Here is a 17,177-nt window from a genome sequence, read left to right on the forward strand (position 1 = left end):
GAGGGAAATGTTTGGGAGATGAACTAAGGACATGGGACAGAGAGATGAACCCACAGCATAGCCTGAAAATTGCAGGGGTCTAGTCAGTTCCTGAGTATCCTGCATTGGTATTGTCTGCAAAGGTCATCCTGTGATCTGAGTTCTAGAAGTAAAACCCCCATCCCCGGGGGATGTGCATGCCCAGGTCTGTGTGGCAGCTCAAGACTTCCCTCTCCTGCCCAGGAGCTTGAGGCCTGCGGGCCCGATCACATCCTCGTCCTAAGATTTCTTTTGTCATTCTTCTTGGTTTTGAATTATTAAACTGATATTATTACACAGAAGAGTGGACTCAGGGGAGGAAATTAAATATCTGAGATGCTAACACTTATTCTAATAGTAATAATTAGAAGTAACTTTTGGAGCTCGGGGATTAGGGAAGGTTTCCTTCCCTAATCCTATTTCCAAGAAATATTATTAATGACTGTCGTCCCTTGGTGCTTGGCGGTGTTTTTCTGCATGGCTTTTGTATTTGCTGATGAAGACGTAGAACTTGCAGGATCAGAGGTCCTGACACTTGGGAAGTTATGTCTGTGATCCACTCTGAATTATTAAAGGTATAAGGACAAAGAGAAACCACTGTAGCCGTTACGGCAAATTCATGGCAAGCATTGAACCAGTTAGGGACAGAGAGGGTCCCTTCTCATCCTTCCCACTCCTTAACTGGGTGTCAGTCTTTATCATTAATGAAAGTAGCAAGGCAGTTAAAGGGCCGGGAAGCCCTGCTGGGCTCCAGAGGGGCTCCCCCAGCACAGTGGCTGGACACTCACCTCTTTATGGCTTTGTAGCAAATGATGACCAGGACAGTCAGAAACACCAGAGAGGCACAGACCACCGCGACGATGATTACCAGACCAGACCACCAGCTGTCCTCCGCGGGGCAGGAGGTAGAGTTGGGAGCTGAAAAGAGACCAGTGTCGGAGTGTCTCTGAGTGAGAGAGGTGGATCTGTGTGGCATTGGTGAGGGAGTGGCACTCACAGCTATCCATCACCCCAAGGAAGGCCCTCTGACCTTTCCTGCCTTCCCTACCCCCACCTCAGCAGGTGACATCATGTTTGGCCCCCAGCCAGCCCCTCCCCCACTCGGTGCCTCCACACTGCCTTGGAGAGCTCAGAGCAGGGGTTGAGCGCCTGGCTAAGCAGGCCTCCATCCTCCCAGGCATGAGCTAACTGACAGCAGGGTCGGGCTTAATTTCCCATGAAAAATAACAGAACATCTCATTCTCTCGGCCAAGGCATTAAATCCGGTGCCTCTGTGGTTGGGGGTGGGGTGGCAGGCTCGCAGGGGACTTAGGAAGAGAAAGGAGGGAGTCTGGCCCCCTCCAAGTGTTTCTGAAATGAGTTTCTTGTGAGAGGTTTGCTCTTCATGCCTGGATTTGGCCCAGGTGATGCCACCATCTATCTCAGTCTGCTTGGAAGAGGTCAGAGCATGTAACCCTGTAACATTACAGCTTCTCTCACACCTAGCTTCACAAGGCCTTCCTGTCCCCACCCTACCCATGAGGAGTCCTTAGGGTAAGCCTGATCCGTGGTTGGTCTGGGCAGTGTTGATGCTCACCTGGAGAATAGGTCTCAAGAGACTGTTTACTCCGACCCATTTCCCCCAGTAAAGCAAAGAGAGAGCCCAGCCCCATCTCAGAGGTCTGGGTATAACAAAAGGACTGGAGGAGAGGAGTGGACAGACCACACAGACAGACAGTGCTAGACATCAGTATACGTGAAGATCTGGACAAGAACCACAACTATATCCCCAGCTCTGTTCTAGGCACCCCGAAGGAAGTCACAGGATGGGCGGAGCCAGTGAATAAAGCCAAGAACCCAGGGTTGTGCCCAAGGGGATTCCTGCCAGTCAACGCATCTTCTGACAACAGTGACATGTCTACAGCAGCAGAAGCCACACTCAAGACTTTCAAAATATCCTTGAGTCTCAACAGTCCCTAACCTCAGACAACCATTCTAACGATGGCTAAGATAATAGATAAGATTTGTTTGTTTCTGGCGTTTGCGAAAATCAAATCATTTGAAAGGCTTTCTTTTTGGTTTGTTTTTACTTTTGCTTTATTTATTTAGCATTGTTGAGATTTACCCAGGTAGCTCTGTAGTTCAGAAGTTTTCCCTTTTTGTGGATGAGTAATGTTCCTCTCTCCCCACCCCGTCTCTCTCTGTCTCTGTCTCTCTCTCCCTCTCTCCCTCCCCCCCCCCCCTCTCTCTCTCTCTCTCTCTCTGTGTGTGTGTGTATGTGTGTTGTGTGGTTAATATCATAAGCAAACACCTAGATTTCTTTCCCAGATGTTCCCACTCTGGTATCCTCCCAGGCAGAACCAAGGATAAGCAGAATAGAGAGAAAGAACTAAACACTGTGGAATCCCAGAAGACATTCTATGGCTCCCAGGGGATTGTGGCTGCCCATTAACAAATGCATAGTCCCCAGTGTGGACCTCAGCTCCTCCCAAGTCCTGAGAAGAACCAGACACTCTGGGTGATACACTGAGGCAAGGATACCCCCAGGCTGCTGTCAACTGGAAAGAGCGGGTCTTAGGTCCTGTGTCCCTCTACAGATCTGAACGGCACTGCAGAGCCAGCAGGACCCTTAGGGTTCATGCTCCCATCCATGAGCTCAATCGATGATTTTGTTGAAGTTGAAAAATCAAACTTCAAATCTCCCCCTTTGGGAGCATCCTTGACTTGGCGGTAAGGGTCTCCCCAGGATAAACTGGTGTAGCTTTAGCTCCCTGGCCATAGCTGCTGGGTCTATACTGTTCTGGCACCTGCAAAGGTTTGCCCCTTCTTTTCATGGATGAGAAAGCTCTTCTGGGTCTCTGTCCCAGGCTCTGACCTGTTTTGGGGCGTGTCCCCAGGTCATTCCACCCAGCATGTTGCAGCTGCCGTCTTCCTGTGTGTAGTCTCAGTGAGTGGCTACACCTCGGTCTAGTGTCCCAGAGCACAGGAAGGGAAAGGTATTCCTTTTGGTCTCGACGGCAAATGATTCCATTGGCTAGGGATGGTCACAACGAGCTAGATACACCTAAGTTAGAATTGTTGCCCAAAGGTGCCAGCAAGGCCCTCCTTAGAGATTCCATCTACATGCTGGCTCTTAAGCCTCAGTCTGGAATTTGGCAGAGCCAAACTTCCTTGCACTTTGCTGGTGAGGTGACGATTTTCCTTTCGACAGTCCTTTTTCAAAGCATTGCTACGAGAAGCAGCTAGCTCTGGTTGTGTGCCCTTCTGTCTGAGACCAGTGGGACCCAGCAGGTGCAGCTGAGGGCTGCGTGTGCAGAGGAAGTCAGCCCATCTGTGGAGAGGGGTCTTTCTGGAGACGTAGCTGAGGCATAAATCACAGATTTTGTTCACAAAAACCAGAGATAGATTGGAAGATGGCATCCGTCTTTATCTTTGCTTGAGTTGACTAGAGAACGCCAGAGCTGGAGGAAGCCTGGGTGTTGTCACTTCAGGACAGAGAATGAACACTGAAACAACTTAGGTGAGGACTGGAGCAGGGCCCTGAAGCCGTCAGAGCGTCCCACTAGCCTCGTCACTGCCTCAGTTTCCCTCAGCACCCCAGCAAAGATGATAAAAGCTCACCAGGTGGGCAGGCTGGAGGCTCGTAATTAGAGGCAGCCTCCTGATAGGGCTCATTCATGCGTGTGTGAATGCATTCCCTTGGACGAGAACTGAGCAGGCTCAGTGTTTACTGCTAAGAGCTGGGGGTACAGAGATGAATTAGACGCAAGCTGTCCTCTGCCAGACCTGGCGCCAGCTGCCTAGGGATGACTATGAAGCTGACTAAGACCTGATCCTCTTGCAACGAGGAGCCAGCAATCTCCAAAAGAGGCGACATCATAGATTGCCAGTATGCAGGGAAAGGGAACCTTCACTTTGAGATGACAATCTTGGGTGACAGGCAGGTGGCCTGACCGCGGAGTGCCAAGCCCCAGGAAAGAGCTGCTTCCTTGTCTCTGCTGTTTCGGTCACTCCCTTTAAACCTGACAGAAAGTCAGGAGCCGTCCTGACACCTCAGGGGTCGTGTCACCCTTTCTTGAGCCCCAGAGAAGTTGACCTGTCAGTCAGCTCTCCTGACCCAGTGCGGATGATGGTCAGGTAGCCAGGAGGGCACTGGAGAGGGCCCAGGCTCAAGTCTGCTGTGTCAAGGGAGTCTTGTTCTTTTTAGTCAGCCCATGCTGCATTAAAGAGCTGGGAATACTCAACCTGGACCCCGCCCTGGACACCGTGGTTAAAAGCATTTGACTTCTGCTTCTAGGCAACGCAGGGTAATGGAGTGGATTTGGCTGAATTTCCTGAAATATCCAGAAGATTCCAAATATACGAAACCATGGGCAACAAGACAGTGGTCCACGGATAACTTAGCTTAAGACCTGGAGCTCTGAAGCCATCAAAGGAAACTCGCCAAGATGTAGGCACAGGCCAGGAGTTTCTGTAAAGGACTTGGAGCCCAGGAGGTAACCCCAAGAGCCACCCATGAGGATTGTATGCTACTAAGGATCTTTTGCACTGCAAAGAAAACCACAGTCAGAGCAAAGAGACAGCCTGCTAAAAATCTTTGCCAACCGCACATCAGAAGGGATTATCCAGAGTATATGAAGAGCTGAAGAAAACAGATAAACCACCCAATCAATAAGCGAGCCAATGAGCTAAATAGGGAGTTCCTTAAAAAAAAAAAAAAAAGAACAAAAGAAAGTGGCCAATAAGTCCTTGGCGTCCAACATCCTGAGCCATCAAGGAATTGCAAAGTAAAACAACTTTGAGATTCCTGCTCACACCGGTCTGAATAGCTACCACTGAGAAACCAAATGGCAGTGGGGTGGGGGAAAGAGGAGCCTAGATCCTGTAGGCGGGGATGCCAACATCACAGGACTGAGAGGAGCTGCCTCTCAGAAACCTGAGACTAGAAACTGCATACAGCTCTGCCGTATCCCTGGGCACACGCCTGTAGGAATCTATCTAATTCCACGGACAGGCTCACACACCCATGCTCGCTAGCTAAGGCATGGAGCCAATCCACATGTCCATCAGCTGATGAAGTGATAAAGAAAGCATGGTCCGTACAATGGGATGTTTCTCGGCTGTAAAGAAAGGTGAAGCCTTTTTATCTGGGGAAAAAAAGGGTTAAACCAGAGATTCTTAAGTGAAACCAGATTCAGAAAGGTGAACACTACTTTCTCTTAGATGCACAATTAAGATTTTTTTTTCTTTTCTTTCTTTTCTTTTTTTTTTTTTTTCGGAGCTGGGGACCGAACCCAGGGCCTTGCGCTTGCTAGGCAAGCGCTCTACCACTGAGCTAAATCCCCAACCCCCACAATTAAGATTTAAGTGTGTGTGTGTGTGTGTGTGTGTGTGTGTGTGCATGAGTACAGTCTGTGAGTGTGGAAGAGGATCATGGGAGGAGAGGAAGAGGTCTCTCATACAGGAGTTGGGTAAAGGAGGGGACAAAGAAATGCATGTAACATCAAAGCAGGAGGGAAGATTCTTCAGGGGTAGGAAGGGAATGAGAAGAGAGAAGGGAGAGAGAAGGGGATGATGGAGAACAGTGTATAATGGTGCAGATGTATGAAGATGCCACCACGAAGCCTATTACTTCCTATGTCAATTGAAAAATGACAATGACTGATTGTGATAATGGTGGTGGTGGTGATGAGGATGAGGATGGTGATGATGATGGTGGTGGTGGTGATGATGATGATGAACATCGACCCCCCCAGCTTTCTGCCTCAAGGAATTTCTAGAGCAGTGTAGGAGGGAGGGCTCCAGGCAGTGACCAGGACAGAGGTGGTCCCTGCCCTGCGGAGTTCTGAGAAGTGTAGAAGAAGCCAATGGAAAGCAGAGGTCCCACGAGGACATATATGTGGCAAGTGCTGGGATGGGAGGAGAGATCAGCAGATCAGGACCCACAGGAGCCCGAAAAAGAAGCAGACTGACACAGCACATTAGACGCACCCAGTAGGCAGGTATTTGAGGGGACAAAGGAGGCTGGAAACCCTCCCTGAGGGGACCTCATGACACACATCCATGCACTGTGGTGCCCAGGTTGATTGACTCCCTGTTAGCAGTGGGGAAACTGAGGCAACAGAGTCAGGGACTTGGTGGGATCAAGTCAGCACATGCTAATGGGTAGCCTGAGAAACCCACCTATGCCTGGACCTAACAGGACGGGGTAGGGGTAGATGAGGCAGGAATGAATTAAAGAGACTGTCGTAGTTTTGTTTCCTGCTGCCATGTTAAAATACCCAGACAAAAGCAACTTAAAGGGCAAAGGTCTATTTTAGCTCACAGTTTAGTGTACAGTCCATCACGGTGGGGAAGCCAGAGCAGCTGGAGCTCAAGAGAATGAGTCACATCCATCCACAGTCGAGAGGCAGCTGGGAGGCACATTGGAGCTCAGCTCACACTCACCACTTTATCCAGGATCCCGGCTCAGGGAATGGTCCTGCTCACAATTAGGATGGCTTTGACTTGAGTCACAAGTCAATGAGCACAATCAAGACAATCCCTCACAGACACTCTCAGAGGGTAATCAGTGTAGACAGTCTCTCACAGGTTTGCCCAGAGGTCTTTCTCCTAGTATTGAGATGACAGTTGATCCTATCACAGGGGCTCTGAGAGGTCTGGAAGCCATTCTGTCTTTGAACCCATTGAGAACCGGTTTAGAAGGGAATGGAATGATTGCTCAGCTGTTTAAGGGTCACTTCTCAGGGGCTGGGGAGGTGGATTGGTTTGCATGGTACTGCATAAGATCAAGGACAGGAGCTTGGTCCCATTAAGAGCCAGTGTGGTGGGGCACACCAGTAACTCCAGAGCTGGGGGAGGGGTAGTGACAGGATAGGCAGATGGTTGAAGATTATTATAGAAGAAATCCAAAGGTAGACCTCAGGCACCTAGACACACACACACACACACACACACACACACACACACACACTCATACACGCACACAGACACACACTCACACACTCACACACTCTCACTCACACACTCACACAGACACACACACACATGTACATGCACTCACACACATTCATTCACAGACATCCACATATACTCGCACACAATCACTCATTCACATACACTCACACAAGTCACACACTCACACACAAAATCACTCACACACACTCACAGACACATACATGTGCATGTACATGTATGTGCGTACGCACTCACACACATGCACTCAGTCACACACATGCACATACTCACATGTACTCATATATACACATGTGCACACACATGCACACACGCACATGCACTCACTCACATACTCACACTCACACACTTACACTTACACACTCACAGACATACACGTGCACACACATGTATTCACTCACACACTTATACTCACACACACTTACACACACACACACACACACACAGAGGGTCGGGAGGGACAGTAATTTTCCATCTTGAGCCATGTCTTTACCTGGTGCTCTGCCTCTCAACCCTATGTGGGGTCCTCTCCAGAGGCACCCTACGCTTAGGCCCAGACTGAATGCCAGGCACTGCTGGGACACCACAGGCCTTGAGGACATCATTGACATCATTAGACACTTCTCCTGGGTTTCAAAGTCTTTGGTGACTCATGCCCTCAGGCTGCCCTAGTGGTTTGTGGCTGGTTCCCTGGGAACTGAAAGGGTTGTAGGCCTAATTGGCCTTCATTAGATTGACTATGCTCTGCTGAGGAGGACCTCCTACCCTGGTCCACAGAGCAGCCCAGGTCCACAAGCAGTGACGAACCAGGCCAGCACTGGCTTGTCCTTGTACTTCAGAAGTCATTCCCTTGCTCCCTCCAGGGTTAAGGACCCTGAACCTGCTTCCTGAACACTGTGAGGTACCTCATGCAAAGGGTAGGCCAGGCCCTGAACATGATGTCTTCATGGCCTTGGCAATGTCGCTGGGTAGAGATAACAGAGCCACACAGCTGCTTCACAGGACAATTTTATGGTCCAGTCTGTACTTGGGATGTGTGTCCTCTCTCCTCTCTCCTGTCACCACAAGGTTGTCAAGGGAGCTGTCTTGCTCCTCTAAGGTTTGAGGACACAGGGCATATTGACAACTTGTCCTTGCCCCAGACAGTGTCCTAGGATATGCCCTGGTTCTGTGTGGTTTTCTAGGGAAGTGAGGAGGTCTGTTAAAGATTTGAGTTGTTCCAGGACCTGTTTCATGTCCCTCAGGGCCCAGGGAGGCCACTGAGGCTTAGAATCGTCTCAGGGCGTCACAGCAACCTCAGTCTGAGCCTACCTTTCTGATCTGGCCCAAAAGGAAAGCTTGTCCTCGCTCAGTTCCTTCACAAGTTCCCAACTCTTCCCCTGCCTCAGTGCCTGAAGCCCTGGCACTGCTGGGCAGTTTGACACAGACCCAATGCCTCCTAAGGAAGGAGGTGTGGGGGAGGGCCACCAGTCCCTCTCACAGCCTGCCCCGCATAGAGACCCATTGTCTGTGGACACAAGGAACTGACTCTCAGCAGCTGCTAGCCATTTACAGGCGCTGGGCATCTATGGGGAGGCCTGTGCCAGGGCGTCCACCACCCATGGAGGCCTTGGGGTCAGTGTGGGGGTGAAGCTGTTTTGCATTTCTCACCTGTGACCATGGGTTGGGGCTAGACTTGAAACCACAGATAAACCACAGGGCTTTGGTGCTTGTGCAACTTGAACCCAGGCCTCACATCTAGAGTTTCTAGGGGGAAACCCAGTGAAATAAACACCATATTCGAATTCTAGGTCACCACGCTAGTGGGTGGGGGTATGCAGACAGATAATGCTGTGCTTAGCTTATCTTGTGTCCACCAGTTCTTTTGCAGCCATGATGGAAGTCCCCCCTTTTCATCGCCAGCCACCCAGGTGCCCCGGTTTTCTGCTGACAACTGGGCCAGAAAGGCAGCCACACTATGATATGGATAAAGCCTTTCTCAGTGTCTGAAGGGGGTAAGTAAGGTAGGGTAGGGTCAGTGGGTCACCTGGACTATATTTGGCTGCAAAACACAGGGGATGACAAGCCGGTCCCTGGCTGGGATGCTTAGAACTTTGGTCCTACACTCGGTATAGCCCTCAAAGCCTTGTCTCTGCCCCCAGCTTCTTCTCAGTCTTTCCTGTGCATGCAGCATCTCCCAGATGTGCACCACTGGTCTGGCCAGTCCCAGGCTGGAGATAGCCAACAGTAAGGAGTCCTCCTCAGTCTCACCAGGAGCTGTGTCTTCACCCAGATTCAGCCCCACACTGGACGTTCCTCCTCCTGGGCTTCTATCTCTGAGTCTCATAGCCACCAACCAACCCCATTTCGTCTTTCCCTTTCTCTGCTTTGCTCTGCTCCTGACTTCTGGCCTGCTAGAGTGAACCCATCTTCCTCGCACCCAGAGGCTCCTCCTCCCTGGGTGTCCATTGCTCAGTTTTGGGCACTGATTATCCACACTGGCTTTGAATCAGGAGCTGGAGTAAAGTGCAGGCTCTGGGCTGGCAAGCCATTCAGCATGTTTAACGCTATCTGTTTGAGTCATGATAACCCGAAGGAAGCCACAGACCAATCCAAGGAGTTCCAGGATCCACAGACAGCTAGAGCAGATACCTGCCTCCTTCCCGCCTCCCTAGCAGAACACTAGTTCTCTTCCTATAGCCCGTCCGCCCTTCCCTGTGCCTAGCAGAGGTGAGATTTCATGGTCTCAGGATTTCATGGTCTCAGGCCTGGTCACTCCAGTCCTTAGCCTCTAGTTTAGGTGGCTTCTGGGTCCTGCAGGTCTAGTCAAAGGACAGGAGAGGAAAAGCCAGCTGGGAGCTTCTGGGAATGGTCTTGCTCTTGAGGAAGATAAACGGGAAGAGGTGAGCCTCACCTCTGAGGGCCCACTGTGTGTCCTCCTTGCTTTAAGTGAGAGCAACTTAAGGGGAAAGATGCAGATAAATGTTCCTCAGGGTTAGAACGCCCGAGGGCAGTCTAGAGGGTGGCGCTTGAACAAAGACTAGAGTTTGGCAATGGAGTTTGTCCTGAAGGTGTCTAGGGATGGGAGTCAAGCAGAGGATAGATCTGCAGTGAGCTTGTGGCCGGGAGTATGAAGATCAAGGATGGAGACACTAGGAGACTGCGGGAGGTCTGGAGGCCGTGAGGAGGACAGGAAGTGAGGTGGGTATTGGAGGGTCCTGAGAAAGGGAGGCGAGGTCTAGCACTGTGTGTGTGTACTCACTGTGTGAGTGTATATATGTGTGTGTGTGCACGTGCAGATGTATGTACATGCATGTGTGAATGTGTGTATGTGCCTGTGTGCCTATCTGCCTGTGTGTGCATGTGCGTGTGCATGTGCATGCATGTGTGTGTGCCTCTGTGTGTGTGCATGTGTGCATGTGTGTGTGAGTGTGTGCCTATGTGTGCATGTGTGTGTCTGTGTGTGTGCCTATGTGTGCATGTGTGCGTCTGTGTGTGTGCCTGTGAGTGTGTGCCTATGTGTGCATGTGTGCATGTGTGTGTGTGTGCCTATGTGTGCATGCATGTGTGTATGCGTGTGTAGGGTGGGGAGCTGCAAGGGAACCTGTGACTGAGCAGAGATGTTATTGTGATTCAGTTACTGAGAAGGGGCCTGATTCAGGAAATGATCTGAGAATGAGCATGCGTAAGAGACAGGAGAGTCTGTTTCATGAGAGGGGAAGATTAAGGACCCCAAGCCAGTCAGAGAAAGACCCCTGACTCCTAGCTCAGGAGCCCCTGCCTAGGCCTCAGATGAAGCCTTTCTGTGTAGGGAAGGCAGTCTGGAAGTTTGCACCGCATAACATGGGTGTCTGTAGTGACTGGGTTGCCTCTTTCTGAATGTGTCAATCATTTCTAGGAACAGGTGTGAAGCCAGGGCAAATACAGAGTGAACCAGGAGCAAGTGGCAGGTTGTCTAGAAGAGGGACTGACTGATGTCTGGTAAGGGGAGGAGTGGGAAAGCCCCCAAGAGCCTTGAGGTCATGAACCCAAAGTTCAAGGTCATGTGTTTTGCTCAGACCACCTTCTACTGCATAGGACAGGTGGGGATGGACGGAAGCCAAGGCTGGCTCTGTCCGGCGGGTCTGAAGAAATGAGAGCTGAGGGCGCTTGCAGGGAGCAAGGACAAGAATTGACAGCTGAGGGGACTGTGGCACAGAACCCAATGATGTCATCTCAGCATTTCAACCTAGACAGGTTTGAACCTGTGACCCACTAAATAGGCACAACACAAGCAAGCAAAATTTCAGGTACAACGACTACTGAGGCAGTGAGGCAGGGAGACAGGAGGAGCCAATGCAGTGTGGAAAAGGAAGCTGTTGTCACTGTGAGAATCAGAGTCCCTTCTCTCAGCAGACATTGAAGCTTAGTCCTACACGGAAGGGTCAAGGAGGTATCCCTAAAGAAAGATCCTAGGGTGGCAAAGACAGACTAGATCCCTCTTAATACACGCACATGCACAGCACACATTCACACATGCGCACACACGCATGCACACATACACAATACACACGCACATACACACACATTCACATGCACACATACACACACATATTCACATGTGCATACACACTCGCACATACACACACACACGCACGCACACCCATACACACTCACACATTCACACGCATACACATACACACACGCACACATACACACATGCACACACACATGCACCCACACGCACGCACACACATACACATACATACACACCTTCACACGCACACATTCACACATGCACACACGCATGCACACATACACACACATTCACATGTGCACACACACATGCACACATACACACTCGCACATACACACACATACACACGTTCACATGCACACATGCACATGCACCACAGTGCTGTGAGAGCAACTGGGCTTCCATCTGTCATTCCAGTCAGCTGCCCATGCACCACGGACCCTTTCTCCTCTGATGTCTTTCTTTCTGCCCTGTGTCTGGGCACAGAGCCCAGCGTGGTGGCGGTGTGACTGTTTATCATCAAGAGCACCATTTCTCAAGGCTCGGTTCCTGTGGGGCACTTAAAAACCCGGATACATTATTAATAACCGTCTCCTTCATTCCTGCGCCTAATTAGGAGAGGCAAATTATGAATCAGGTTCGTGTCTCTCTGGTGGGGGGGGCATCGACAGCTTTTCCTGGGTGAGGAAAAGATTACAGGGAGGTCTGGGCAAGAGCAGGAACAGCAGGTCACAAACTGGTGTAATTAGCTTTCCTTCTGTGGGGACCGAGAAACATGATCCCCTTACTTCTCACCCAAATAGCCCTCTTTGTTAGGTTCCCCAAAGTAAATATTTGTTACTGTGGAAGCCTGGCCCAACCTTTTCCTGTCTGCCTTGGTCCCCTTCTCAAATCTGTCATGCCTGCTGGCCCCTTCCCTGTCCAGAAGTGACAAGGAGGTGGCATGTCTAGAAAGCTCTGGGTGACCACTGAGCTGACCTCCTTGTCCTGGCCCTGCTGCTCACCCACTCCTGCACTGTGTGGTACACTGGACTAGATGCTGGGAACCCCAGGGACCCCGTCCTCATGACCCCAGTGACCTGCAGGAGAATGGGCGTTAATTAAATAATCATCAAGAAAATGCAGGCTGGGATTCCAACGTCTTCCAGACACATATTGGTGCAGGTGTCTAAGAAACGAACACCACAAAGCAAACAGTAATGGCCTGTATGGGGGCAGGGCTGGGGGTGGGGGAGGGGGTGGAGATGGGGCTGGGGAGCTGACTGAAGATGGTGAACTCAGTCGTAGCCTGTGGATGGGAAGACACTCTTGCCATCTACAGTAAATGCCCAGCAGAGCCTCCTCACTCTCCAGCATCAACGATGTCAGGTAGATCTCTCCCCTTCACAAAGGTCTATAACCCATGATGGAGGGAGGCCTTGTGAAAGCCCAGGTTGGTAGAAGTGGTCTTGTTTAAACAATTCATTTCAGAGAAATAACTGACCAGGGTCACCTTGGACCAGTGGGTAATAAACTCTGGTCTGAAGACTGACTCTGGCCACTGATGGTTTATAAATAAGGTTTTACTGGAGCACAGACACATACATTTACTGAGCTAAATAGTTGCGCCAGGGACTATGTGGCTGCAAGGACTGGAATATCTAATGTGTGGCCTTTGACAAAAGTCTGTTTACTTCTAAGGGATACCATTTTTACCCAAAATTCTTCAGCAATTTTCATAGCAGAGTCTTGGTCTGCCTTGAAATTTCATCTCATGTGTATTGTGGAGGTGAACATTCTGGTCCTTTCATCTTATTTATTTGTTTGTTTATTATTAATTAATTAATTTAACCAGATATCACACCAGTTCCGTAGGGTAATCTCTAGGTTTGTGACCCTGGGCTCTGTCTTTTCTAGGGTTAAGGGTAGCACTGTGATATCCAGTGAAACACAGCAGACAGCCAAGGGGCCTCAGTTTGCATCTTGACCTGATAAACCATCCCGGCTAAGTCAGCCCCCGCCCCCACAGCCAGAGCACATACATCTCATTGCCCTCAAGTTCTCATCCACAGAAGCGCTGACAGCCTCCCCTGGGAGGCTTGAGGAAACTGCCTTCTGGTGTGAGCAAGGACTGTGGGGACTCTGCTTTGGTTGTCACTGGACCAGCCCCGCAGCCCTTCTTGGGGACAATCTGCTGCACTGGTTACTACAGAGACAAAGTGTCTCAAATGGTGTTCTCGACCAGTGCCTGGCAAGTGTCACCTGCTGGAGACATATGGCAGGGCTTGGTGCTCTCAGTTTCTTCTCATGCTTCTTGCCTCCTCTGTGGTGGGTCCCACATACTCCCCTGGAAACACCTGGCTTTAATCCTCGTGTCCTGAGGACAAGTTCTACGTCAAGACACGGAGACACCAGGCCACTAAGAGCTGACAGTCCTTGGCAGCCTTGCAGGATGAAATTCTATCCCGAGGAGGTGCACATGAACTCTGTGTTCTGGACGACTGCCTCCTAGAACCTCCTGCCCATTCCTGGGTTTCTGGCCAGGGTCTACGTCTTGTCTAAAAGTCTCTGGTGAGTGACAGTAGGGTCAGCTCTGTCCTAGCTCAGGCCACCAAAGCACCACGTACTGAGAAGATCCCTCTGCTCCTGGGGACTTGTTTAACAAAAGAAAGAAAACTAACATGTCTGTGGCTTTGGGACAAAAGTATACTTAAAAGAACAAGTATCCATGCTGGTCACACAGGGGCACTCTGCCCAATAGAGTAGCTACAAACCACATTCGACTACTTAAGCTTGCTTTAAACAATCAATGTAGCAGGGGCTGGAGAGATAGCTCAGTCAATAAAGAGCCTGCTGTACAAGCATGAGGCCCCAAGTCTGATGCCTAGAATCTGCCTAACAATTCTGGAGGAACAAACTTAGAATCCCAGCCCTTAGGGGGCAGAGACAGGTGGGTCTTTAAGGCTCGTAGGTACCCTGTCTACATCACAATTAAGAGTTCGTATCTCGAACAGATAACCGCCACCCTAAGATGAAAATGTGAAATGAGGAATGTCACCCCAAACCACTCTGGCCTTCATGTGCATTTAAACACGCATATGCACATGCACACATGTACACACACACACACACACGCACACACGCACACGCACTCATGCATGCATGCACACACACAGAGTAAAGCCAGGCATTCAGTTCCTCGGTGACACTTGCCCTTTGTCAAGTGTCCCAGCCACAGAGGGAGATGATGACTACCAAGCTACACAGACATAAACATGACCATTGGAAGTTTGTTGGATGACTGGATGGCACTGGGTTGGACTTATGAGGACAGGAGTCCCCTTTGCAAATGGCAGACCATAACTACTTTACTTACCCTACCCAAAGCAAAAGAAAACAGGATGGCTCTCTCATTTCACCATTGTTGTCAAAGTGTGTGTTTCTTGCATTTTTCCTTCATTCTCAGATTCCTCCCATCAGAAGAGCAGCACAGCAGTAACCAGAGAGGCAAAGTCACATCGGAGCCTCTGAGTGGGAAGGCTTCCACTATTACCCCTGGAGCAGACCACAGTGGTGTGAGTCATTCTCCCAGTACTTCAGCTCTGACCAGCCAGGCGAGACCTGTGGCCCTTCCAACCCCACATGCAGCTCACACATGGCAGGGTGAGTGGAATGTCATAAAGCAGCCATTATTTTGTTGAGACAACAGTGAAACCTTCTGTGATTGACAGACAGGCCACTGTAGGGACACCAGTCAGGCCCAAGCCCATGATCCTGTTACTGCAGCACCCACGGATAACTCCTCTACCCTTAGCTTGTCCCAAGCCTGATGATGCTGAGACTGTGTGGAAGGTCTCCCTAGCAACAAGCTCCACCTAGGCCTTTCCTCTAGCTAGACATGCAGATTCTTCTAAAGACTAAGGTCACACCACCTGGTCACCTCGGCCTCTGAACATTTGTAAGTCACTTCACCTCCCTGGCTCTCAAAGGTCTACCTGCCCAATTGGAGTGGTGATCTAAGGCTAAGTCAGAGCCCCCAACATCATCACAACTGGCATCTCAGGCTGCCTGTGGCATCTCAGTGCTTAGGGGTTTCTCTGGCCTCTGCTCACTCAATGATGAACAACTGTTTATTTCTGGGAACCCTCTTCCGACTCCTGAGTTAAGTGCAGAAAGAAGCCTGCATGTAACAGCCAGCGGCAGACAAGAAAGCCAGCTCGGGCTTCTGGTAAGCATTGCTCAGATCTGGCCAATCCAAGGAGGCCGACTTAATAGCCTTCTCACGGGATAGTCTGAGTTTCTAAGCCTTCAAAATGGCCCCCAGCTACTAAGAAACTGCACAGAGAAACTGTCTGTAACAGGATTAGGCATTTAGAGACCCAGACATTCTTTCCACCCACAATTCTCTCTGCAAAGGCAGGCAGGGGGTGTGCACCCAATTCATCCTAAGTGTGAGATCAAGAAACTCATTAACTCTGAACCAGGGTGCCTAGGGGTAGAGGGTAGGAAATAGTGATCTGACTGATGACAAGGGTCACAGAGAAACTTGGAGCAGAGAACAGACTCTAGCCACATTGCCTTGACAGAAGGTGGAGTAGGAACATTAACCAAGACATGATTTGCTTTGACCCACCCGAGACCTCTCCATCTTGACGACGCAGAAGATCCAAGAACAGAGTCTTTGTAAAGGCTGTTGAGACCTGGACTCACCTAACCGGAGAGGTGACACTACCTCCTTCCAAGAAGAGCCCCTTCGATAACTATAAACCATGGAGGAACAGAGATCCTCGGAACCCTTCCAGACAGGGCACTTCTAAATTGGATCACATCAGTCAACCTGCAGGATAATTCAGTTCTATAATGTGAACCAGATTCCTTCCCCTCATATAAAGAAGTAAAGACGGCAGTGACACGCACCACTGCTTTACATTCATTTGAAAGGACATGGTGGGCCACCACAGGGATATACCAGGCTGTCTCTGTGCTGTCACAGGTATTTGTTGGTTTCCGGCCATGTGTTAAAATGCAAGCAAATTCCAAAGGTTTCAGAAAATGTTGTAGAAGAACTCTGAATGGCAGGGGGCTGGGAGGACGGCTCATCCAGAAAAGTGTCCCTGTTGTGAACACAAGGACCTGAGTTCCATCCTACCATCCGCGTGAAAAAGCCAGGCATGGTGGTGAAGAGACAGGAAGGTCCCTGGAATCTGTTTGTTAGCCAGTCTTGTATACTTGCAAGCTCCAGGTCAGTGAGAGACTCTCTCTTAAAATTTAAGGTGAATGGTACCTGAAGAACATCACTGGAAGTTGACTTTTTGTCACACACACACACACACACACACACACACTCACACACACATACACACACACGTGTGCACACTTATATACACATGTGTACATACATGCACACACTCTCACATATACACACATGTGTGTGCACACTTATATACACATGTGCACATGTATGCAATACACTCACACATGTACACATACATATGTGCACATACATGCACACATTCATACACACATGTGTACATACATGCACAACACTCTCTCTCATACACACATTTTCTCTCTCTCTCTCAGACACACACACACACATACACTATAGTAGTAGTTGTTGTTCCTTTGACAGCCGTGTGTCACCTACACCTGCAGAAACATCACCTGACTTAAGTCTCTTGATCCTACAGGAGAGGTCCCGATTTGTTCCCATTTGTAGGGGTGAGAGCAA

The 17,177-nt window shown here is 49.9% G+C and overlaps 1 protein-coding gene across 4 annotated transcripts in view; it reads right to left on the minus strand.

The window, feature by feature from the left end:
* Prima1 (proline rich membrane anchor 1) overlaps positions 1–17,177 on the minus strand; it is a 52,054-nt gene that overhangs the window by 7,225 nt on the left and 27,652 nt on the right. For all 4 annotated transcript variants that reach the window (XR_015622157.1, XR_015622156.1, XM_087554764.1 and 1 more), the window contains 1 exon segment: positions 807–936. Coding sequence is in view for 2 of the 4 variants with exons in the window: in XM_087554764.1 (XP_087410890.1) it covers positions 807–936 (130 nt within the window). In the remaining 2 variants the exon portion in view is untranslated.

The sequence above is a fragment of the Rattus norvegicus genome, chromosome 6, assembly GCF_021556685.1.
Source record: "Rattus norvegicus strain SHRSP/BbbUtx chromosome 6, alternate assembly SHRSP_T2T, whole genome shotgun sequence".
Taxonomy (NCBI): Eukaryota; Metazoa; Chordata; class Mammalia; order Rodentia; family Muridae; genus Rattus; species Rattus norvegicus.